The sequence below is a fragment of the Thermobia domestica genome, chromosome 2 (genome assembly GCF_964235325.1).
Source record: "Thermobia domestica chromosome 2, izTheDome1.hap1.1, whole genome shotgun sequence".
Lineage (NCBI taxonomy): Eukaryota > Metazoa > Arthropoda > Insecta > Zygentoma > Lepismatidae > Thermobia > Thermobia domestica.
The window spans coordinates 381,303,812-381,330,850 of record NC_137455.1 but is presented as its reverse complement, the minus strand read 5'-3'; the positions used below and the strand labels follow the sequence as shown (position 1 = coordinate 381,330,850).

At 34.6% G+C, this 27,039-nt stretch overlaps 1 protein-coding gene across 1 annotated transcript in view; it reads right to left on the bottom strand.

The window, feature by feature from the left end:
• The window catches only part of LOC145679637 (uncharacterized), a 327,953-nt gene that overhangs the window by 51,438 nt on the left and 249,476 nt on the right, over window positions 1-27,039 (bottom strand). The window contains exons 5-6 of the mRNA XM_081750212.1: window positions 25,974-26,278; window positions 2,767-2,850 (exon numbers count right to left, since the gene is read on the bottom strand). Coding sequence (XP_081606338.1) covers window positions 26,202-26,278 — 77 coding nt within the window. The 3' untranslated portion in view covers window positions 2,767-2,850; window positions 25,974-26,201. The remainder of the gene's footprint in view (window positions 1-2,766; window positions 2,851-25,973; window positions 26,279-27,039) is intronic.

Sequence of the window (27,039 nt, the reverse complement as noted above, 5' to 3'; positions counted from 1 at the left end):
GTGTGGGTGTGTTTTCTCGAGATTCTCCCGTTTCCTTTCAGTTTCTTCATTCCACCATCTTCACTAATTTCTCATCATCACCGTCTCTTTTAGCCTCGTCGACATAATCGTGGGACGTAAAACTAAAAGATTTGTTTTATTTTTACACACCCTCGATGCCAGACGCTGAATCAAATGCTACTAATCCACGTAAGTTAAAGGCGACATGCAAGGGCGCCCATCAGAGGGGACAAGGTGGGGCGCTTGCTCCCCCTATAGGGAAGTTGTACTTGGGAATATCGAAAAAACAATAGAATTTTTACATTAGTTACAGCAAAATTTGAAACTATATTTGTAATATCGCTTATACTTGCCCCCCCCCTTGGAAACCACAACATGGGCGCCCTTGGCGACATGCTAACTTTAAAGAAAGATTGCAGAAAATCTCCTGCAGTGTGGGCAAAGACAACAAGAAAAAAATCCAATGGACATAATAATCGTCCATCACAAAAACATATGGTCGGGTTCCTATCAGAAACCTTCGTATAAAATACATTAAGTTAGCAATTTCCTTTAAGTTAATTCGGCCCAGTTTAATTTTATCACTTATGTGTAGAATAATAATGTCAAAATTTATTGTGGAGCAAACAGTAACAACGTGTCTTGAAAACAATACCGTTTCCAATAAAATCTGCCCATCCAGTGATTCCCATAGAATCTCCTGATATCTAAAATCGCTGGTTGGAGAGAAAGTGTAACCTTCAAAATTTCGTTTATTTCATTGAGAATAAAATCTCTCTCTTTTTTTTTTTTTTTTTTTTTTTTAAAGTATGAAATTGAGTTTTTAAAATATTCTAACATAATGGGAGAGCATATTGAACATTTGGTACTTGAATAAATATAGTAATATTACAACGAGTCACTGACAATTATGTTTTCATCCCATAATTTTTAAATTACAAACAGGATGAAAACATTCGATACTTAAAATTAACAATGCTTAGACATAATGTCAATTATCATTGTTATAATAAGGATAAGATTTTGTGTTCCCTATCGTTTTCCGTTTGCCAGTGATTCGTTGTAATTTGGTTCTAAAAAAAATATTATGTGCATTGATTAATATCGGTAGGATGAGTGATAAGGTTATCACACGTCACTGTACAGTTACGTTCAAAAAAGTGTCCTTTTCCCGATCTTTCTTCTGTGATACTACTTATTGTTTAGAAGCAAGTTTGTCTCTGTTTTCGGAAATTTCTGGATAATTCAGTTTGATTTAATATACTCTGTATAGCATTCTGATCAAATTACCTTAGAAATTATGGAAAACATAATTTAATAAGGCTTTCTTTGAATGAACGTAACAGCATAATGGGTTACATTTTTACTAAATTCAACAGTCTATATATAGACCTAGGATTTCGTTAGTTATACAATGTGTTAAAAATGAAATAGTTTCCATGTACATAAGAGTACTTGAAAAGATGGCAAAGTTCGAAAGAATATCTATTCATACAGAAGGTCGCCTTTAAGGAAATAAATATTTCTCAAAATTTACTAAATGTAATTAGGAATCTGTCAGAAATATGCCCAATCTAATCGAGACAGCTTTGACTGTTTAACAGAAGGATTGTTTTATTCTTTTTTTAAAAAAAAATCACTGAACAAATTTCCAGGAATACAATTAAATTTAGTCTTTTGGAAATAAATGCTGTAAAGTGCAATTCCAATAAATTTCTACTTTGAAAACATATTACTAAATATAATAATTTATTATAAATTATACATATTAAATTGGATTATATTAGATCAAACCAAGAAATAAATATTTCTGTTCTAGTGAATAAACAAAATAGGGCCTAACTATTATCAATTTTTTTTTCACTAAAACTTCTAGCATTCTTGCTGGCAACATTTATACAAATAAGCTTGTAAATAGTAGGAAAAAAAGAAATACGCCCACAAGAGAGGAGTCATGACGAAATATGCTTCATTAAATTTTTGAGGGGGAAAGGTAATGTTGTGAAGAAGATTCTTGAACCATTTATATGATAGAGTAACCAAAAAAATATGTATAATTCATACAATGATAACATGTTTTAACCAAAGCCGTATCCAGAATTGGGAACTGGAAGTCATAACCAAACCAATGATTTTTTTTTTTCTTTTTGGTGCAATTAACTAGAAAATTTCAGGAAGATGCTTTAAACCATATCCTTATGTTAAAAAAAAAAATCCATCACAACAAAGAATACAGAAGGAAAATATTCTTTTATCTTTGCTGGTATTAAAATCAATTTTAAAACTTTTTTTTTTGCACGATATGAAACATTCAAGACGTTACAAAATAAGTGTCTGATATTTTGAATAAGCGTAATATTACACCAAATGTAAAATAACAGTTGATTGCGATATTTGTTGTATTTTACGAGTCAGCTCGAAAGCTAGAAACCTAGTGACTTTAGGAAAGAGAGCAAAAACAAATCTTGAAAATTGGTATAATATTATAAAAAAATTTATGCATAAAAATTTGGTCATGCACAATTGTTTATTTCAGAGTTACAGACACCTAATTGTTGTCACTGACAGCTCAGCTGTTATGTCATTAGATTTTTTAATTAGTGTTTCGTCTTGTTATTGGAAATCTCGCTTTTAAAAAGTACAAAAATGTGTGTTTTACTATATTTCAGTAAATATAGGTGTCTATATCGCTGAAATGAACAATTAATTGCTTAAAAATAGTGTTTATACACAAAATGAATAAATTAGAAAGGATATTGTCCTTACCTTCTGCTAGGTGTGACTAAATGGCTTCGAACTAAATTGATAACGTCTGGATGTGATTGCTGCTCTTAATGGACACCTTGGTTTCTGAAAAATAAAATACAAAACATATAATATACTACAGCGTATACTTTCTTTAAAATATCGAAACGGTGATTTGGTATGTAGGAAAAGAAATGTATGTATAGAAGGAATGGTACATTTACGTACGCACATGTTTTGCTTGGCGTGTTGCCCACAAACTCGTCACAAAATCGAACGAGAGGGGGGAGATATCACTAAAATACTCACGCACTAACACATGCATAAACCTACATATATATAAATATAACAGACATGCAAATTGTGTGACAATATATTACCGCAATGGTGTGAAACTTGTCAGATATAGGTTGAAAAAACAGGGGTGGGTGGGAAGTGTTATGAACGACTAATTTTGTTTCTGTCTGCGTGAGTAGGAGGGGAACAATTTTTTCTTTTTTTTTTCTCACGATCTACATTCGACATGCAAAATCTGAAATTCCAATGCTTCACGCAGTTGACTCTGTCACAAGATGTTTATAACGAAAACAAAGTCGTGAAGAACTGTGTTTTCAAGTATTCTCAGTACATTAACATTTCGAGCCCGTTACCTTTTTTTTTTTTAAAAAAAAAAAAAAAAAGTTCATACTCACATGTGACAGTTGACAGTGATGATCTTCAAATTTCTTTTTGCGCTGAAAAATATTATACATAAATCCCGTCCTGAAATTATAATTATTTCTTGTAACTATGAAAAACTGATGATTTTCGTTTGGTATTATTGTAGCTTACCTGTTGTCTATTCTATTTATGAATTATGTTGAAGGCAGCCACCAGAAGACCTTGCTTGCATGTTGCGGCAAGAATGTAATGCAGGGACGCTCCGCCAGTAGCCCAGCTTGTTGTCGAATGACACGACAGTAGTTGTGAAGTGACGTTTGAGGGGGATTCTAGGCGCGCGCACTTCCTCTGGCAAACAGAGAGATACAATGCTGTTTCATGGAGGGTAAAAGCAGGCGGCGGTTCCGTTTTGACCCCCTCCCCCCCCTTCAGACCCGCTCTTTTGAGTCCTTATTGCTAGCAAAACCATGGAACAGCTTCCGCCCAACTTTGCAGAGGGAAAAAAAAAATCGACGCAGAGCATTGTGCGTCGCGCGTCCTAGCACCCGGAACGCCAAACTCCGATTGACTTAACTGTTTTTGCGCGCTCCCGACTTTTCTGCATTCGCGCTCTCTCTGTGCTGTAGAAATTCAGCAAAAATATCTATTTCCCGCTGTTCTGCACAATTCTTTGTCAGCACAGTTAAATCCTTTTCTCGTCACCAGATGGCAAGCTTCTCGAATTGTAAAAGAAATCAGTTTGGACATCACGTTAATCATGAAAAAATTGATATTTTTTTTTTGGACGAAAAGATAAACCGGAAAGAAGTAAATAAAATGACAACACACACACAAACAAACAAATCTAAAGTCGAACGAGTTAAAAGCGTCTCTTCTCGCACACAATCTAAAAGCTACTACTGGTAGCTGAGCGGAATCCGACCGACCAACCCTTGGCGAGTACTAAAAGGGGTTTTATGGCCAAAATATGGTTGTCGTACGCAAGTTCAACCTTGGCGCCTATTCGTCCGTTGCCCATTCAGCTCCCTCTGAATCCAACCATATTTTTCATCCGGAATCCATTTAAAAACTTGCACGGAGGCATACACGATACATAAACAGCACTCTTCTCTCTCTAGCTTTGGGGTTCTGCAGTGTTCTAATAGATGCGGGGGAGAAAGAAGGTTTAAGTTGTGAGGGGGGGCAGTAAAAATAATGGCTGGATAAAAAAAAAGAAAAAGAGAATATAATTTTGGTCTAGAGAGTGCAAAAAGAAAAAGAAAAAAGGTCAGTGTAGAAAACACAAGAAATAAAAACAACAGCGTAATTGAATCTGGTAATATAAACATTTTTACACTGTAATAAATTTTGAACTAGATTTTCAAAAAAGGAGGAACAAAAAACAATATTTTGCGGTACGTTAAAACAAAGAATGGTTATAGGGATATTAATTTTGATGATTAAATGTTGTAAAATGTCACTCTTAACTAGTTTTGATATATTCCGAGCATTTTTTTAAAAAAATAAAAATTGTGTTAGTTCATATATTCAATAAGCAATAAAGGATAATAAGGAACATTGTAGTAATTATGTATGTATAGTGTTTTATGTTCTTTTATTATAACTATAGCCCAATCAATATAGATATAACTGACCATTAAGACAATTATAAACTTCACACATTACAAACTATATTGACCGATCATTGTCTACAACAGTGGTTCTCAACCTCATTCCTATCACGATCCCCATTTTATTACATCCTCATGCCAGCGACTCCCTTATAATTCTTGGTTTGTAATAAGCTTATATGGGATTTTTAATACAACTATTGTGGAGATCTCACGATATCCATCTATTTCTATAATACAATCCATTTTTTGTATATAGTGGATACAGTAACTTACCTAAAAACAAATTGACTAAAGCTAAATGTGGTCAGTTTATTCAAATTACAAATATCGAATCCGATCCATCATATTGTTTCAAAATTTAAAACTTCATAACTGCCTTAATTTTGGGTCATATGATATAAAATAGTGATTTCTAATTTTGGTTTTAAAAATTTGGACAGTTCTTTTTTTTTAAAAAAAAAAAGTTATTGAGTATTTTAAATGACTTGATAATGTGCGTCACGAAGATTGAACCGGACATTGCCGCACGAGTGAAATCATACCATGTTCAGGTTTTAATTTTAATTGTATTCCAATACGCAGGTTTTGTTGCATTTGTATTTTTCTGATATTTGAATATGCAGTTCTCATTAGTTTTATATTGCACCTTTTTTCATTTAAATTGATTTTTGAATAACTCTGCACCTGTTGAAAATGTTTACTAGACCTATTTGTTTTTCTTGACAATGTGTATAAAAATAAAAATAAGCCTATCAGAATAAAATTCAAAATATTTAAAAATATTTTCCGGTATTAGTTTCTAATTATATTTATCTCTTTCACTTATTCTTCGCGACCCCCCTAGGAATCGCGACCCCCAGGCTGAGAAACCCTGGCGTACAAAAGAAGACTCTGAGGTTGTCTCACCTCAAAATAACGCTGGTCTGTCGGTGAAAATAATGTTTTGTCTCGAAAAATGTATATTTATATTAGAACAGCATCGTCTAGTGTCGAATTTCGTTATGAATATAATAATATAGTCAACCATTACCAATCCACTGCTGGATAAAGGTCTATTCTACCTGTTTTCCACAGCCATCTACTTTAAACAATTCTTTTCCATACTACTTTAAGTGTACTTGATTTTGTCTCATCATCTTCTGTCAGGACGCTTCCTAGGTTGTGTCTTGTCTTTTGGTATCGAGTCAAGGATTGATTTCGTCAATCATTATTCCTTCTTGCAATACACAGAGAAAAACACGTATGTAGTGTACATTAAGACGTAGGTTACATGCGTAAGTCCTGTAGTTTTTGGACTTAAGGGGGCAGTCTACTAAATATTTTTCAAAAGCTAACAATTTTTCTTTTGCCCGTTTTTCTTAAGTGAAAAGAGATAATGAAATGTAACTTACCACAATAATAGATAATGTTATTCTACATCCGAAAATACGAATCGGAAGAAGTGTTGCCATCCATAGAAATTACAGTGTGTCCAAATTTTGAATTACCCAAAAATCTAGGTTATGGCTGCGACTAGAAAAATGAACTCAACGGCAATTGATGATTTATCATGCTGTCTGTGTTTCTTGTTAACTACTTTTTAAATAATATTTGTATTTTAATTCTACTGTTTATTAAAAATTATTTATTTTATACTCTTTATTACAAAATAAATACAAATATTGGCTGGCCTCCAAGAAGTCCCGATCTAACTACACCAGACAATACTCTATGGGGTTTCATAAAGCCACAAGTAAGAAACACTCGATATCATACAACACAGGAATTACGAGCAGCTGTGGAACACGCCTTCACCCTCGTGACTTCGGAGTATCTCCGCAAAACATCTGCGAGAACTTGGCGCAGAATTCAGCTGCGTTACGACATTGATGGTGATCATACCGATGTTTATGACTCTTAAGACTTCAAGGTAACTGTGTACAGACATTCTACTATAACTAACACTATACTGTAGAAACTAAAGGGGAGGGGGTACGCTTACTTCCGGACCACCCTGTAGATCCTCAATTCAGTACACAAGGGAATTAAGTCCATATTTCATGTATAAGATCTCTATCTGAAACTTCTTTCAGAACTTAAAAATTCATGTCTAGATATTCAAAATAACTCTTAGAATGTTAAAAAAAAAGAAAAAAAAGTTAAATTTTGTACGTACTTAAGTGAGTCACCGGGGTTCAATTTTGGCGTTGAATGTATCCGAGCTCTCTAAGGCGTTAGGCTCATAGTCATGATCTATTAGGAGTCCGAAATGAAATGAAATCTTTCAGTTTAACGTACTACGTTATGCCCTTTAGGCTAACAGGGAGGAAACGGGAGCTCTCCGAGAAAACCCACGGACGCGATGTTGTTCACCACAAACTTACTTGGCCGGGGATCAAATAAGGGATTCTATGCACCAGAAGTGATCGCTCTATCATTGAGTCAACGCCCCCCCCCATCTCATTGGGGGTTCCAGTCCCTCTGTAGTAGCAAGGATGGAATTGTAATTGTCGTAGATGTTTCTGTGTTCGTATCCCAGTCGAGTCTAGTAGTCCTAAGAAAGACAAAATAACAGTCAGAAAGGTGTTTTTTTTTTTTTTTTTTTTTTTTTTTTTTTTTTTTTTTTTTTAGTGTTAAAGCGATTGCTTTTGGTGCGAGAGACTCCAGATCATGTGCAATTGTGATGAACAACATCGGAGCCGTGGGTTTTCTCGAAGTTCTCCCATTTCCTTCTGCATTTTCATTCCATTGGCCTACGGGGCATAATCATAGGACGTAACAGTGAAAAATTCTATTTTCTTTTTAGGAAGATTTTTCTTAAATTCACTCAAAGAGATTTTGTTCACATTTCGTGTGCAGTAATAACTGCAGTATATAATTTAAAGGAATGAGAACGAGAAAGTTTAGTGCGGTAGCTCGTACCTTTTATGTAACTGATTTGATCATTTCAACTATTATTTTTTTTTTCGAAATCTCTGTCCAAATTTCACTGACGCACTTTATGTCATGCCGCCCTTTAGGGGCACTGGGCACCCCTGCCTCAAGAAGAAACAAATATAATAAATACACAAGGATTAACATAGGCCTGTAATTTTTATCATGTGCTTAAGTTTTCCACAAGCAACCTCTTAGTACAAAATTTCGTCCATTTATTCGTTAAATATCATAGGAATGCTCACTTTAAAGAAAAGCTATTTTTATTCCTTAGTTACATAGTTTTTTTTCTGTGTGTGTGTGTGTGTGTGTGTTTAAAATCATACACCATATCATCTAGTTCGACATGTAGTTAACACGTATTCTTTCTATATGGGTGGTCCTGGGCTTAATCAACGGGGTATCAGGAGTCGCTGTGGCTCAGTAGTAGAGCGTTCACCTCTGGTGCGTGGGGTGCTTGGTTCGAGCCCAGCTCGCGCCAAGTGAACTTCGTGGTGGACAAACACCGTGTGCTTGAGTTTTCTCCGACTTCTCCCGTTTCCTCCCACTTTGTTCATTCCAACATTTAATTCATTTATCATCATCACCGTCTCCTTTAGCCTAGTCGGCATAATCGTGGGACGTAAAAATGAAAGATTTCGTTTAACCAAGAAGAAGACGATATACAAACTACTTCCAATAGAGTGGTAAAGGCAGACGTAAGACCTTTCTTACGACGTCTAGTTCATATTTAAAAAAGAATGTCTTCGATTCCCGAGTGGGAAAGCTTTGAAATTTCAACGCTATTTAGGAGGGACATTGGCTCAGTAGTAGAGCCCTTATCTCTAGTGCGTCGGGACCCTGGTTCGATACCTTAGTAAGTAAGTTTTAGTCTAGCAGCTAGGAGAGTCCTGTTGGGAGTTTGAGAGCCAGAAGGTTTGTTTGTATTACCGAGTTCTACTATCTTTAATGTTTAAAAAAAAATTGGTCACATGTTATGAATCATGGTCATTATTGCGCAATGGCCGCCATCTTGAATATTCCTTTTGTATTCACTACATTTTTCTTAAATATATCTAGCTCAAGCTGTAATTGTCGCAAAGTTATCAGTTATACCTCGTTCGATTTGCAATAGTATAGGCTTTTAGGTGACGTTATTAACTTGTCAGTAATACTCACAAGAGGGAAGTAAAGGAGGGAAATTTTGAAAATTTCCCTCAAAATTTCCCTTTTACCGATTTTTTGCTATTGTTATATGGCAACGCTGGGTTCTAGGCGAGAAAGAAAAATTACATACATTTCCTGTAATGTGATAAATATATGCTGAAAGTTTTGTCTTGATTGGTTCACTAGCAGAGAAGTAATAAAATATTTTGTATTTTATGATTTTGGTCGCTCTAACAATCTTTGGATTTAATGAAAGTACTTTTGTCACATAGAAAGACCTCCAGCTCAGACTGTAATTGCCGAAGAGGTACAAATAATATTTCGTTTTATAATTTGTTTGATTAGAGTAATAAATGGCTTGGATTAATCTAACATATGTCCCATTATAACTTATGACAAGGAAGTATAAGGGAAATAAATATAAAATTCACACGAAATATTCCCCTTTAATGATGTGGAAACACTAAAAGATAGAAGTGGAACTACTAGAAATTCACTAAACATTAATACCCAATATTTAATTCACAAGTGAAGACATAGATTTTTTAAAAATCGTAACATTTCATGTTTCGTAATTAAGAAATGTGTTCCAAATTTGATATCAAGTAATATTTTCAAACAGCAATTTATTCTTCTTCTTACATAATAGTCCACAAATGTCTGATAAACTGACACTTTCATCCCACATTTACACACATATTCTTCACTTTACATTTACAGAATGGACAACACGGTATTTGTTTCACTCTGCAAGGACAAACATTAACTTTTGTACTGTACATGTCTTGCACATACAAGGAGAGACAAATTCAGGAGGTCTGAAATATCCAGTCGTTATTATTGGCTTAAGATATCCTGCTTCTTCTATGTAACCATACTCTAGTGGATTCAGTGGTTGGGCTTCATCCAGCAGTCATCCATATGTAGCACTGAAGATATGCACGCTGTATATGAAAGACTATCGTTGATGATGTTGGACATAGTTGAGAAAAGTTGATAGTTTTTGCTTTGTGGTATTGTTCAAATCGTACCATATCACAGTTTGGTTTTGATGAACCAAGTACTTTTGCGATAAAAAGCTCAGCATTTTGTATCATTCCTTCATCCAAGGGAGCAACCCCAAAATTGTTCAACAGGGTTCCTGATGTCATTGCTGTTTTAAGTGCCATAAGTTTTGTCCCAACCTTACTTGTGGTATCGCACCAGATAAACTGTGAACAGCAGAAAGAACATATAAAAGTGTGTCATCCATGTTCTCCGTCATTTTGTGAAGTGGTATGTACCTTATAGATGGTCGTGTGTCTTTGACAACCCAGAGTTCTTTCAGGGCACATTTTTTATAACTCCTTTTGAAATGATATAGTGCGGAAATCATAACATCTGTATCTACTGAGGCAATCATAACTCTTTCAATGGAATCAGTTTCGACCATGTGTTGAATATGTTTCATGATTCTATTATCAGCTTCCTCACATTCACAGTTAAGATCTGGTACCAAACTAACAGATCCTTCGGTTAATTTCAGGCATAGCTTTGGGTTATGTTTGTGACCTCCTCCCAAATACAAAGATTTTATAGAATTTCCTTGATCGACAATCCACTCAATGAAGAGTTCTTGCAAACGTGCTTTGTTCTGGCTTGAAGCCCAAAAAGTATCCATGTTGACAGGAAGGGGTGCATTTGGGTTACTAGGAATTACATCAATAGGATCAACATTTTTTTGTCGCCTCAGTCGCTCCCAGTTTTTGATACTTTTAACTTGATACAAGTCAAGCACTATGCCAGTGCGCAAACAACCTTCGGAAAGTTTTAAAAATATTTTCCACAAATAGTCAAAGTAGTCTCCAAACGTCTTACACATAAGTCGTTTGACATAGACTTTTCGCGCGTACACCATAAAGTCAATCACCATTGTTGCTCTCGTTTCCTGCGTTGGTAGATGACTAACTGCATCATTCTTATTTAAAAAATGTTTTTCAAGTTCTTTGCTGAGTTGTGCTTTATCTGCTTTCTTTAAGAACCCATCATCTGTTAGATAATACGATGTAGATGTAAGCTCGTATTTTAGTACTGTGTCAATTTCGAAATTTCTTGAACATGCTATTTCTATGAACCGAATAGCATTATTTGTTTCTTGGAGTGCCGTCTCGGTTGCAGATATGTGTTTCTTTGTCTTTCGAAATTGTTTATGTATGGGATCTAGAATACCTTTGGATTTGTCAATAAGCCTTTCTTGAACGAAGTTTTTGTAGCTAGTATCTCCTTTTCCTTGTATAGAGATTAAGTACTCAGCTATTACTTGATCAATTTTTGTTCCACTTATAATGTTAGAAATTCCACAACTATCAACTTTCGAAAAGGGATCTCCTCTCTCAAGCACAAGAGTTATCATCTCTGAAATATTTTGCTGCTCTTGAATTGTTAAATACTTCGAAAACTCATTATGAAGAGCATATTCATCGTCTTCATTAAGCCCACAAAACAGTCTCAAAAAGTATGCTATATTTTCTTTCTCATGTTTGATAAGATCGTGTTTTGTCACGGCTTCTTTTAGTCTGGTTACTCCGATTATGCCTCCAGATCCCTTGGCTGGCTTATTGTAGTGTTGCTCTAGTGCTTGATCCAATGCAACACTGCTAAATCTATTGTTACTATGTTGAATTGTGAAACGACCGTTCTTAAACTCATTGGGCCTTATGCAGAGTCGTTTTGATGTGTGATTAGTAGCATACTAAAGAGTTCGACTAACATATGTTCTCTGCAGTAGTTAGGTTTTTAGTATGACGCTAATCATGACGTCAAAACGACTCTGCATAAGACGGATTATGATCAGAGGATGTTCTTGTTCTAGTTTTAAGCAATCGTGGTAATATAGAGTACACCACCGTGCATAATTTGTTTTGTCAAATGAGAAGAAAAGTGGCAAACACTCTCTTAGGCTGCACACATGCAAGTCCCAGTTATTTTCTCTGTCCGCTCGAATTAAGTCTCGGAGAAGAGGAGCAAGTGTGGAGACAAACTGATCCCAATAAGCAGATATTTCATTTTTTTGTGCTCCACTTTCTCTAAATTTCTCAAAGTCCATTCTGATGGCACTCAGGTTTTCGATAGCACATTTAGTTTCTTTAGATAAACTTTGTTCTTCATACACTGATAACTGTATGCGTTTTACTATTGAGAACAATTTGGAGAATTTAGTTATGTTAATCTGTTCCATGAACTCCTTCCATTCCAGTGTTTCCATTACTTCACAAAGCATTCCTATTGCTCTAACTCCCCTGCTATAGTGGTTTCCTTTTAAAGCGCTTTCAGTAGTGTGTGGACCCATGGTTTCAGTCTGAACAAGAATTTCCAAAGCTCCACTTCTCTTGAGGTATAGACCAATACATGCAAGCACGACTTTCTGAAGATGAAATCCTCCAAGGTCAAAAACTATGTTGGAAAACTTTTCGGGTTGAAGAAGCTGAATTTCTTTAGCTATATGATATACGCCTTCGTCACACCACAGTGAACTCTCTTCGACATTTAACTGGTGCAAGATATCTTGGAAATTACACATTGTTGTATAAAAAGAGTCATACTGAGTTGCAGGATAGAGTAGTATTGGAGCATATCTCGTAATGGTCCTGTGAGATGGATGTTCAGACAGTGCACTCATAAAAGCGTTTCTAGAGGGAATCTCAACTTCCTGAGGAAAATCTAATTGAGGTACGTTGGATTTTTAAAGAAATCTTGAAAGAAACCATATGAGATCTAAATTTCTGCCTGGCTGTTTTATTTCATTTGTTGTGATTATGTCATTGCTAGGAACGAAAGTACTGAGGATACTGCACCTTGCTTTTGGCTTTGTGTAGTACAATAGTTTTTGGGCATCTATATCTTTAGTGAGAGTTCGTGAAGTGACATCAATGCCAAACGTTCCCAGGCATCTCTCTGGACTATCAGGTTCTTCTAACGAGACGTTAAGTTTATCACTCAGATGATGGTCTTGAAAGAAGACAAGTACTGTGTCGTGTGTTCCATGCATTCCTGAAAATGTAGCTTCTTCTCTGTCGAAATTATCCATAACACCTCGAACAAGAATATTGGATTTTATTGATGGAGGTATGGGAACATGGTGTCATTTAGCCCTAATAATAGTCCTGTTTGCTAGCATTTGATCTTGACGTAGTACATCATCATAACTGCAGCATAGCCCTTGACGGTTCAACATGGTGATGAGAGTTTTAGATCTACTTAAATAGTGTATTGCTTGAGCATTAGCGACATGTAACGGTGTTTTCTTAAGCCATTGTGTATTAAGAAATGGGATATCTGAAATAAGGTATCACGTCTACGTTGAGTACTTGATGATATACAGAATGAGAGTACTAATTCGTAAAGGAACTTTTCCCATTGCTTTGGGCGTGACTGTTCATAATCTAATTCAGATTTTTGCAGGTCAACTGTATCACCACACCATTTATTACTCTAATCAAACAAATTATAAAACGAAATATTATTTGTACCTCTTCGGCAATTACAGTCTGAGCTGGAGGTCTTTCTATGTGACAAAAGTACTTTCATTAAATCCAAAGATTGTTAGAGCGACCAAAATCATAAAATACAAAATATTTTATTACTTCTCTGCTAGTGAACCAATCAAGACAAAACTTTCAGCATATATTTATCACATTACAGGAAATGTATGTAATTTTTCTTTCTCGCCTAGAACCCAGCGTTGCCACATAACAATAGCAAAAAATCGGTAAAAGGGAAAATTTTGAGGGAAATTTTCAAAATTTCCCTCCTTTACTTCCCTCTTGTGAGTATTACTGACAAGTTAATAACGTCACCTAAAAGCCTATACTATTGCAAATCGAACGAGGTATAAATGATAACTTTGCGACAATTACAGCTTGAGCTAGATATATTTAAGAAAAATGTAGTGAATACAAAAGGAATATTCAAGATGGCGGCCATTGCGCAATAATGACCATGATTCATAACATGTGACCAATTTTTTTTTAAACACTAAAGATAGTAGAACTCGGTAAAACAAACAAACCTTCTGGCTCTCAAACTCCCAACAGGACTTTCCTAGCTGCTGGATTATTTATGGTAAACATCATGTCCATAGGTTTTCTCGGAGTACTCCCGTTTCCTCCCACCTTCTCATTCCACCATTTCTTCCACCATCATTCACTTGCCTTAATCATCGTCTCCCTTAGCCTATAGGGCATACCATGGGACGTTAAACTGAAAGATTTCATTTCATTTTCAGCGCAATTACGATCGTACGGATTCCACCTTAAACTGTAATTTCACGCCTCATACAGGTTTCATGCTGCAAGGGACAGTAAACGCTAATCCAGTGGTTCTCAACCTAACTCCTAACACGACTCCCATTTTATCACATCCTCTTGCCAGCGATCCCCTTATAATTTGTAGTTTGTAATAAACTCGTGTGGGGATTTACGCGTATTGCAGAGATCTCACGATATCCATCTATTTCTATAATAGTAGAATCCATTTCGTGTATATATGTAGTGGATCCGGTAACTTCCCTAAAAGCGAATGGATTAAAAACCAAATTTAGTCAGTTGATTCGTCCTTCGCTTATCTTCTCATCCCCAAGAAACTCGCTCGTGATCCCCGGGTTGAGAAATCCTGCTCGAATCCAAAACCAACCAGTATATAGTCTATAATTAAATTTTGCTTGATTTTCTTTCACTGCATAGTATAGGTCTATAATGAAAGTTTAGAGTAAATAGTGTTTTTTTATTTAGAATAAACGAAATAAATAAGTGTAACTCTGAAAAAATTAGTGTAGGAAGCAGAAAAGAGCGAGGAATGCTAGATTTTCCATTGTGATGTGTTTTTACGCTTCTCTTGAGAATAAGGTTACGTTATTTTGTCGTCCCTGCGTGGTTAGTGAATTACCGCTGTGGGGTTTGCCATAGGGACTTGGACATAATTAGTGTTTACTGCCAACGGCATAATTGTGCACAGCCAAACGTGAAAATAAAATCGGCAATTAAGACACACACACAGACACACATTCACAAATATATATATGTGTATACAGACTATCTGCATATGGGTACGTATACGGACTCTAGAAAAAGTACTGGATGGAATATATAGCGCAAGTTTACTACATTATTTTCCCCTTCCAGCCCCCCGAACCTCCCACGGGGGATGCGTCATATACCGTTAACAAACACAAGCGGCGTTGCCAGAGGTACGGTAATTTTGGGCTTTGCACAAATTACAAGCTACTTTCTACAAGAATCTGAGACAATGCAGAAAACTACGTATTTCTTAATTATTATTTTTTTAAATTAAACTTTTTTGTCTGCAGTGAAAATTGTCATTCCGGATTCATTCACCACACCTGCACGTAAATTATTTATTAATTGTGTTTCCTTATACGTAGGCCTATAGTAAACACATTTCTGCACTAATATTATAAAAATGAAATGAAATCTTTGAGTTTTCCGTCCCACGATTATGCCGGATAGGCTAAAGGAGACAGTGATGATGAGAGATGAGTGAAAATGGTGGAATGAAGAAGTGGGAGGAAATGGGAGAACCCCGAGGAAAACCCACGCACACGGTGTTTGTCCACCACAAAGTTCACTTGGCGGGGGCTGGGATCGAACCCGGGACTCCCAAGCACCACTAATATTATGAATGATGTTTCACATATAAATAAATTATCAAGTGTGAACATGATATAAACTAAAGCAAGGATAGGAATGGCGAAAGAAGCCTTTAGGAGGAAGAAAAGTCTGTTTTGTGGGACCTTGAATAAAGAGTTGAGAAAAAGACTCATAAAATGCTTCGTATGGAGTGTTGTACTGTATGACGCAGAAACATGGATATTACGCAAAAATCATGAAAAATGACTAGACGCTTTTGAAATGTGGATGTGGAGAAGAATGGAGAGAGTTAGCTGGGTCGAGCAGAAAACGAATGACAGAGTGTTAGAAATGGTAGAAGATCAAATAAAAACATTTTTTAGATATTATCGAAAAGAGAAAGATAAATTTGTGAGGATAGTGACTAAGAAGAAACTGTATCATGAAGGACGTGTTAGAGGGTATGGTGGCAGGAAAGAGAGGGAAGGGGAGAAAGAGACTGCAATTAATGGACGATATCAAAACAGAAAAAAATCGTACGTGAAGACGAAGAGATTAGTTGAAGACCGTGAAGCATGGAAGTTTCTCAAGGGATCTGCTGATAATGGCAGAATACCTGTGATGATAATGATGATAATCTGCAAAAGTCATATCTCCAATTACATATATGTATGATACCTGACATATACGCAGGAATTTATTTCAGGGGATTCTAAAGCTTTTAGGGAGGTTCAAATTCAATATGAAGATAAATTATATTAACATTTGTGAAAACCACCACTAATATTACACTAAATTTACAGAAAAGTCTGGATTTCAGGAGAAGAGAGTTTGGAGCCCCAAGACCCATCCTCTGCGTACATCTCCATATGATATTTGCCTTCGAATTAGACATAAGGAATTAACTACAATAATAGTACATTAACAGCGGTTATTGTTGCAACGGTAAGCATCGCAATATAATCCGTGATAATCAGGAGAAATTACGAACGTGAAATAGGTGACCATTGACTAGAATTTTTCAAATCTATTAATTAAATTTTATATAGAGCAAAGTAAAAAAAAAAAAAAAAAAGATTAAATGGTACCGTTATCACAAGTCACCTAGTGGCTTTCCGTTTCCAGATGTTTAGAAACGCGAAAATAAGTGCCGATTTTCAAAATGGCTCGAAATCGAAAGCAGATAAGTGAGTCGTGATAACGGTTTTTCATGTAAAATAATATTGTCTAGGAAGCTCTTGTTCCACATTTCGATTATCTTTTATCTATTTGAAGATATCACATAATTACTGTAAAATTAGCGGTATTTTAATTTCGCCGGGATGAAGACTCTAAAGTGTGAAAATGAAGGTTCATTCTTTTTTTTAAAAAAAAAAAAAGAAAGAAAATATTAGTCCTTAACCTTTTTAAAATCCTGTCCTTTTTTAAGGTAAATTATAGACTTTCAGTTAACCAGGTATTGCTTCATTGCTATTTGCCTTAGGATCATGGTTCATACCTCGTTCTTTTTTTTTTTCCACAATAGAGCAACCTTTCAAATAGTACGATTCATATCTCCTTATCATGTCCCTGAGGCGGGAATTTGTTTGAGAGAAATCAGATTTTTTCTTAGATTTTTTTTAATCAAATTTTGAGCTCCTCTGTCCTCCCCTTTCCTATGTTAACGCACAATCTCAAAATCAACTGAAAAATACTAAGGGATATACTGAATGTGTGTACAAAATTTCAAGCTTCTATCTTGAATAGTAAGAATCGAAAAAATATTTACCAATGAGCTAAAAGCATCCCCACAAATAACAGATGACCTGAAAAGACCCGGATGTAATATAAAAATTTCCTGAGACATTCTTATTTATCCTTGGGTCATGTTTTGTACCTCGTTCTCTTCATAAGAATAGAACGGTACCTTTTAAATGGTATCACTTACATGAGCCTATCATGAAGTGGAAAATATTGAGGGAAATAGGGAATTTGAGTGAAAATACCCTTTTTTTTCTTTTTAAGTTTGGGTCCCTCTGGACTTCCTATATTAAGAGCCTGCCTTACTAAAAATACTACAAAATTTACCATTTTTCTTTTGCTTGTTTATTCATAAGTGAAAGGAGATAATGATATGCAACTTACCACTATCATAGATAATATTGTTCTACAACAGAAAATATGAACCTGAAGAATTTTCAGTGTTACCATCCATAGAAATTACAGTGTTGCCAGAAAAACAATTTCCCTAAAATCTAAGTTAAGGCAGCGACTAGAGGAATGATCTTAACTCCACTTGGTTACGTTTTGTGTTGTTTTGGTTTGCTCTGAACTACATTTTAAATAGCATTATTATTTAGTTTTAATAACTGTATATTAAAACTATTTTGTTTATTGCAAACTAAATACAACTATTATTTAAAAAGTAGTTCACAGGAAACCAAAACAACATGATACGTAATCAAATGCAGTTGAGTTCGTTCCTCTAGTCGCTGCTTTAACTTAGATTTTAGGGAAATTGTTATTCTGGCAACACTGTAATTTCTATGGATGGCAACACTTAAAATTCTTCAGGTTCATATTTTCTGTTGTAGTACAACATTATCTATGATTGTGGTAAGTTGCATATCATTATCTCCTTTCACTTATGAATAAACAAGCAAAAGAAAAATGGTGAATTTTGCATTATTTTTAGTAAGGCAGGATCTTAACATACACATCTCAAAATAAACAAAATGTGTGTACAAAATTTCTAGCTTCTATCTTGGAAAATAAGAACGGGAAAAATATTTACCAATGTGATCAGGATTTCGCCCCAATATCCCAGATGCCTGCATAAACAGGATCTTAGGGGAAAATTTGCTCTTTGAAAAACAGTAATGCACTGTGAAAATAAGTACGTCTGGTCACCCTAATCAAGATTCTAAATGCGGGTTGACATGGCGAAAACAAAAGCTGTCGGTCAAGGATTCGTATCTCACTCAAATATGATGTGCTTTGTATAAACTTCTATCATTCATTGTATCATTACTCTAACCGTCTTCTTTAGGTTATAATCAGATACGGTGAATAACCTTCTATTAATAAGTTTTCCCAATTCCAGAATAAATTTGGGTGCAGATTTACTTTTGCCGTACTACTCGAAATAATTGTTGAAAATATCCTTTCACTAATTTCCTTCTTATTCTCCTAAATGATTGGCGTTGGGTGTAGGGATGCGCACGAGACAAGATTTGAGACTGTCTCGTCTCGAAAATGTGCTGCAAAAGTGATGTCTCGACTCGAAAAATATATATTTTTCTATTGGAAGAGCTGTGTCTCTACTCGAATTCTGTCAGGAAAATTCTGTCTCGACTCGACTCGAACGCATCCCTAGTTGGGTGACATGAGAATATGTCACTTGACATAGATAAAACTCAAGGGCCATAAGAAATAGGCCTAATTGTTGAAAAATTATAATTCTTTTACGATTTGCGTAGAAATATGGCGTCCGGATTATGGTATAAAAACTACAATGCAAAAAAAACAGACCAACGTGTGCTAGGTGGCCATTAAAAGCACAAATGGTATCTAACCGTGTCAGGGCAAGGCGAAGCTGGCGGCCCGAGAGGTAGCAAGGGGTGCGTCCGAAGGAATCAGGCGCGTCAGCGACTTTAGGCATACGCGTAAGCGAGGTTTTGGCGATGATATGTTTCAATGACAATTGTCATGGTTTCATACATATATATAAATTGTCTTAACTTTGATTGAACGGCTCAACTAAATAAATACATATAGGAATATGTAACCAATAGAAAAAATTCTACAAGTTGTACGTCAGTAAATGTGGACTACAATAAATGGCAGAGAATTTACCTCTTACGAGAAGGGTACATAGTTTGATCTCACAAAGGTCATTCAGTTTACAACGTACAACATAGTGTCAGCGGGAATTTTCTGGGTTTGTCCTTTCCATCTCACCGTCTTCTTTCATAATGATTCACTTGCATTAATCAAACGGCCTTTTTTATGCTATACGATGTAACCATGAAACAGTAAACTAAATATTTCATTGTTGAAATATAATGTTTACATTGTAACGAATTAATTTAATATGGAGGGATAATGGAAGAAATACTATTATAGTACAGTATACTATATGGTGAATTCAGTGTGCAAGTGAATCATATCTACTTTTGGTCATGATGAATATGTTTCACCTTTAAGATCTTTCATAGCTCAAAAGTCTCATGTTCAGATATTGTAAGTAATCATACCTGTTTTTCTGTATGTTTGCGAAACATGGTCAAAGAGTCTTCATCCCGGCGAAATTAAAATACCGCTAATTTTACAGTAATTATGTGATATCTTCAAATAGATAAAAGATAATTGAAATATGGAACAGGAGCGCCCTAGACAATATTATTTTGCGTGAGATAAAGTCACCTAGTGGCTTTCCGTTTTCAGCTGTTTAGAAACGCGAAAATAAATGCCGATTTTCAAAATGGCTCGAAATCGAAAGCAGATAAGTGAGTCGTGATAACGGTTTCTCATGTAAAATAATATTGTCTAGGGCGGTCTTGTTCCACATTTCGATTATCTTTTATCTATTTGAAGACTAGCAGCGTTCACCCCGCTTCGCTGCGGTCACCCCGGAACGCAATAAACTTTGTTACTTAGATAATTTTTACTTTTTCGCTTTCAAGTGATATGATAAAAACCATAGAAGATTGCAGTAAATCTTAACATTATATCGCCTGTCATTTATGTTAACCCGCCCCGCTTCGCTGCGGTCATCCCGGTGCTGGCATATTGTAAAAGTGTCTGTAAAAATAAGCAAATCAATTAAAAAATTTTAAACAGAAGATTCAAGCTATTTTCCGCTGTATATCGCCTGTCATTTATGTTAACCCGCCGAGTGACACGGTCATGCGGGTTGCATATAAATACGATTATTTTTACCTATGATGAACTAATAACAAAGGATTTGTACGTTATGGACACCTGAATGGTCAATTATCTCAAGACACTGGTAATTAAAAATTAAAGTGATATGATAAAAACCATTTAGGGTCCAAATCCTAATAACCCCCCAAAAATGAAAGAAATTGGTTCAGCCGTATTAGCGTGATGAGCGGACAAAAAATTGTACGTTCTCTTTTATATATATAGATATCACATAATTTCTGTAAAATTAGCGGTATTTAAATTTCGCCTGGATGAAGACTCTTAACACTGAGAGAAGAATGCAGACTAAAGGTAGGGGTCTATTTGAGAATGAAATCATGAAACGAATATTCGGACCCAAAAGGAACGAGAATGCGGAATGACGGAATCTTTATAATGAAGAACTGCATAATTTAGAACCTTTACCAAACCTTGTTAGAGTCATCAAGTGTAGGAAGCTAAAGTAGGCAGGTTATGTACCCAGAATGGAAAAAAGTAGAAATGTTTTCAAAGTTTTGGTTGGAAATCCAATCGGAAAGCGACCATTAGGAACGTTTAAGCGCAGACGGGAGGACAATACAAACATGGATCTAGCAGAAATAGGAATACAAAATAGAAACTGGATCCAGTTGCCTAAGGATAGAAGTCAACGGAAAGCTTTTGTGAACGAGTTCCATATCCCATAAAGTTAGTTTATATATATATATATATATATATATATATATATATATATATAAACAGGGACAACATAAATGTACTATCCTTTTTAAAGTTTAACGTCCCACGATTACGCATGCAGGCTAAAGCAAACCGTGATGATGAACGAAATGGTACAATAAAGAGGTGGGAAGAAAAGAGAGAATTGCTAGACAACCCAATACACAATGTGTTTATCCACCAGAAAGTCCATTTCGAACAAGTTGGGATCAAACCAAGGACGCCGAGTAACAGAGGTGAACGCTTTATCACTCAACCACCTGATACACACACTTTAAGGCCAAAAAATAAAATTATTTCTAAAATCTTATCACGAGTATATGAGTATGAAAGACTGGCAACACTGAACACAAGGCATACTTGAATTTTGTTTTAGCTACATTGAGTTTGAGTTGCATTTGCATGCTAAAACTCGCGCCTTTTTACTGCTCTAGCAGCATCCATTAAAAAAAAAAAAAATGCAACAGTATGTTGATATTATTTCCCAACAAACTAAATCACCCCATACCACAGAATTAAGAGAGAAAAAAAGATAGTTATTAATTATTTAAATTACACACGACTCATTTGCAATTGTTAAAAACATCTTTTTTGTTCAACAAATATCTCTGCATTACGACCATATTAATATTCTTAATGTTATATGTTTAAAATTAATATGATAACACACAACGATAAAACATTGAAAGACAATTTAGCTTTCAAGCCTTAAATTAAGCGTCTTCATGACCATACTTCAGAATGTATGTGGCTACGTACTAACGATGCATACAGGAAGAAATAAATTGCTTCTTTTTATTTTTATTTTTATTTTTATTTTCAAATCGAGTTGTTAATTGGGTCTGGAGATTTAATGTGACATTTTAATGGAGACACTAATAAAGATATCTTGTGGTTTAAGGTGCATTTTGTTAAAACGGTTATTTTCGTACGGTATAATCAGCTATCTCTGCAAGGTCAACAGTTATAACTACCTCCATATACGCAAGTCTTATTTTAACATATAATATTGCAGCTGGGCTGCATCATATAATTATAAAAGTATTTTTAATTAGAAGACGATTCCTTGAATTTTATGTTATTTATTTATTTATTTATTATTAGAAGAATTCAAATTTATCTCAATATCTCAGGCCTGAAATTTGAATATTTCAAGTGACACACAGGGACAAGTGAAAAACATTCGGATATTGCATTCAAAAATTACTTTTTCAATATTGAGACATTTGAAACGTGTAATACAAATTCACGAATACACTTAAAAAAAAAAAATAATGTAATTAAATTGCCAAACACCAATGTAAAATCAATTACGCTTCATTTTGTAAGTTGATATATATTTCCTTAGATTAAATTACAAAATTTGCTGTATGTTTTTACAAATTTACAGTAAATTTATAAGAAAAAATTATGTTTTTATTGATAAAAATGTAAATTTACACCATTTCATATTAGTAATTTTACTTTATAGGTGTAAATTGATTTACATAGAGGGCTTGGCAAATAGATTGCCAACACGTTTTGTAAATTTACGTATGAATTTTTTTACAGTGTATCATATTTTTTTCCTCCTCTAGTTGCTCAGATGTAAATACGACTAAAAGCTGTAATTTTTGAAGTAAAACGTGTTTCCCAAACGCCCTGTCCAAAAGGGAAGGAGGGAAAATTAAAATGAAAAAGAAGTGAAATCTTTCAGTTTCATGTACCACAATTATGCTCATTAGCCTAAGGAAGACGGATGATTAAGACAAGTGAATAATGATGAAAGAATTAGAAGAATGAGAATGTGGAAGAAAACGAGAGTACTAGGGGGAAAACCTACGGACGCGATGTTGTCTACTACAAACTTACCTTTCCGGGGATTGAACCAGAAACTCTCCACACTAGAGGTAAGCGCTCTACCATTAAGTCACCGTACATCCCGTGAGGGGAACTTAAGAGCCAATAAGTATGTTTGGAAGTATAATAATAATCAGTGGTTTATTTAGCATTTTCTTTCTGGGGGCTATGTACAACACATGAATAAGCACTTATATTTTTCTTTTGGGAGCCGATAAATTTATTTCGTAGGGCTTGAGCCCGATAGCCCCTAAATACGCCACTATTATTATTATTATTATTATTATTATTATTATTATTATTATTATTATTATTATTATTATTATTATTATTGTGCCTGTCAAAACTAGATCAACATTATAGCAAGGAAAAACGTGAGTGATAACCTAAAATTAAATTTAAAAATCACAAACAAAAACAGTTTTTATTTCAAGACTTAATCTGAGTGTTAATTGTAAAGAATTATCAAATTTTGTGACAGACAGTGCTGATATAAAGGTAGCAAATTGTGTAAAACTAAAAATAAAATATGAAAGATAGCTACCTTATGTTTCTGTTTCGATAAATAACTTTATGATATCTTGAGTGCTAATATATATGCCCGGAAGGATTACTTTTTTTACTGAATTCTACAGTAGACTGAGAGATGATATTGTGTGTGTGAACATCTAATTAACTGAATCAGATAAGACAATCATATTGGTATATCTAAACGTAAATGAGTTAATAGCAAAGAGTTAGAATTTATTGACGAAGTTAATTGCACTGATTGACTTAATATGCATATCTTAGTTAATTATATGCATATAATTTTGTCTTGGTTTAAACATGACAAAATTAATTTTGAACAACACAAACTTGCTGAGCAATATAACGTTGCACGTAACGACAGAAACATTCAACTGACAAATAAAAGTACAGGTGAAGATTGTGTTATGTTGATAAATAAAAGATTAATGTATGACGTAGTACAGGTACCGTTTCCGAGCTTCGATGTGATTATTATAAAATTACACATACTCTATAATCCCCCGATATTAATAGGTTTACGCTATCTTCTACCTAACTTGCCACCCAAAGAATGTATAAATTGAAGCCGTGACTTCCATAACAGCACAAGTCCATTGGAAGAGATTGAGAAACTCAATAAAAACTGAATATTTGTTGGAAATGTGAAATTGGAAATCAGACTTTTTTTTATACTTAGTGACATTTGTTATTCAGCAAAGAGTAAGTATGAAAAAAGTCTGATTTCCAAATTCACATTTCCAACAAATATTCAGTTTTTATTGAGTTTCTTAATATCTCTTCAGCTAGACCTGTGTGGTTATGAAAGTCATCACTTCCATAATTCGATTGGCTAAGTAAGTCATTAAGTGAGCCAAATTTGAAAAAAAATGTTGCTTCTTGAGGATCTCAATTCTGTAGGTATTGCAAAACTAGAATATGCATCGGTGATTTACAACAGCCTAACAAAGACTGATGTGAACAAAATTGAAATGACCCGAAACCGTTTCATTAAAATACTTTGTTTCAAGTTAGAACTGAATTGTTACTCAAACACGTCTGAATACTGGAAAACATATTTTAAATTGGAATCACTGGCTGACAAGAGAAATTTAATTGACTCTGTATTTGTACAAAGATGCTTAACAACCAATGGAACTCAGTCTTCATTATATGATACAAGGGCCAAAATGTTATTGCAGCCACATAATAGAAAACATATTTTAGTCCACAAGCTATAATAATTGTATAAATGAAGAAATTAAATATCGACTAAAAGCAGAAAACTTGTGTTATTATTGTCCAAAATCTTTTGTTGCAGTGAATTTTGTTGAGAAATTTGAAGTTCAAAATATACAAAACGATCGTGCCACCTATTGTTCTATATGATTGCGAAACATTGTCGTTTACTTTGAGGAAAGATTGCAGATTAAAAGTATTTGAGAATAAAATGCTGAGGAACGGAATGGAGACCCAAGAGGAAAGGGAATGAGGAATGGCCGAAACTTTACAATGACGAACTACATAATTTACACTGTTTTTTTACCAAACATTGTTAGGGTCATCAAGTCGAGGAGCCTCAGGTGGGCAGTTCGCTTTTATGCAGGAACGCTTTCAAAGTCTTAACTGGAAGACCAATCGGAAAACGACCATTAGGAAGACCTAGGTGCAGATGGGAGATAATATTAAGACGGATCTCGCAGAAATAGGAATACAAAGTAGAAACTACATCCGGTTGGCTAAGGATAGAAGTCAGTGGAGAGCTTTTGTGAATGCGGAACCTCCGGATTCCATAGGCCATAGAGTGAGTGAGTCAATAACTGTGTATCTTAGAATGTACTTTACTTTAGAACTTACAATAAAACTTAGTAGTTGCTTTTATCTTTACTTTTAATTTTTGGCGTCTCAATGTTTTAGGAATTGACAGACTACACGAGAGTTTACCTTTTTATTATTTTGCTAATTAATGTTAAAAAAGGTATTATTTATCTCTTTTTCTATATTACATTGTTAATAATATTGAAGTATATGACAAAATGCTGCCTTTGTGCTCTCAACACGCAAATAAAGTTTTATTATTATTATTATTATTATTATTATTATTATTATTATTATTATTATTATTATTATTAGTGGTGAGGTAGGTTCCTGTCTCTAAGAGTCCCGTTTACCTCCCCCCATTTGTTTCCTATCATCCCTATTACATAGTGCTGAAGAAAATACGCTTTTTTTTAAAAAAGCTAAGAACTTAAATTTTATTTGATACCAAATTTTATTTGATACTTAAATTTTATTTGATCCTTACCTAGAAACGTTTCCAATAATACGCGCAGTGCAGTTAGTGGCTATATATATATGAGAAGAAACACCAATATCCTATGTATACAAAAGAGGCAAGCAAAGGAGGGAAACCATTTCACAAAGAAGGGACAGTATTCCCCCCTTTTTGTTGAACAGCCATGTTGAATCTCACAATTCCACCAAATGTTGAGAAGGTCAAGGACTTCTCGGACCCTTCCGGGTGGCATAAGAATCAACCAATAGCAGGAAGAGGCATTGTTGTGTAAACGATGTCCACAGAAACGTACTCATCGTCCATCTGCCGTTTCCCTGAAAAAGAAAGAAAAAATGTAACAGAAACATTCCAAACATATACGGTTGCCAACTCTCACATGTTTTGCATCTAGATTATCGGAATTAACAAAGAAATAAAATTCAAAATGCCACAGTCGTTTCCCTTTAAAAAAAAAAATAATAAAATTTAAAAAGAAAAGAATTAGCAATACCCTTCAGACAGTGGCGTACTTAGAATTTCGTCAAAAGAGATTCAAACTTCAAAGTTCATATCGCTTCAATTATTATTATTATTATTATTATTATTATTATTATTATTATTATTATTATTATTATTATTATTATTATTATTATTATTTTGCCTTTTGGCAGATCCTGGGACTAATGAATTTTATATATCGGGTATTTTAGGTTTGTCCCTCGAAATGTTTCTTCCACGTTATCCGATCTTCAGCTTCCTCATTTAACTCCTAATATTTTCTTCTGTTCTTCAAATCATGGATCAACTGTGTTCTTCTTCTTCTTCCTATTCCTCGCTTTCCTACCATCTTTCCTAATATAAGCGGTATGAGGAAACAATTTCTTCGCAAGATAGTCCAATGCTGGTTAAAAGCGTTCTGTTCTCTCCTATCCGTTTAAAAACATCTTCGTTTGTTACTGTTTCTGTCAATTTTATCCTATCCATCTTCCTTCATCATACATTTGAAGCTCTCTAAATATTTCTTCTCTAATTTCCGTAATGTCCAAGTTTCTGAATCATAAGGTTCAATACTACATATATAATATTTGACCAACCT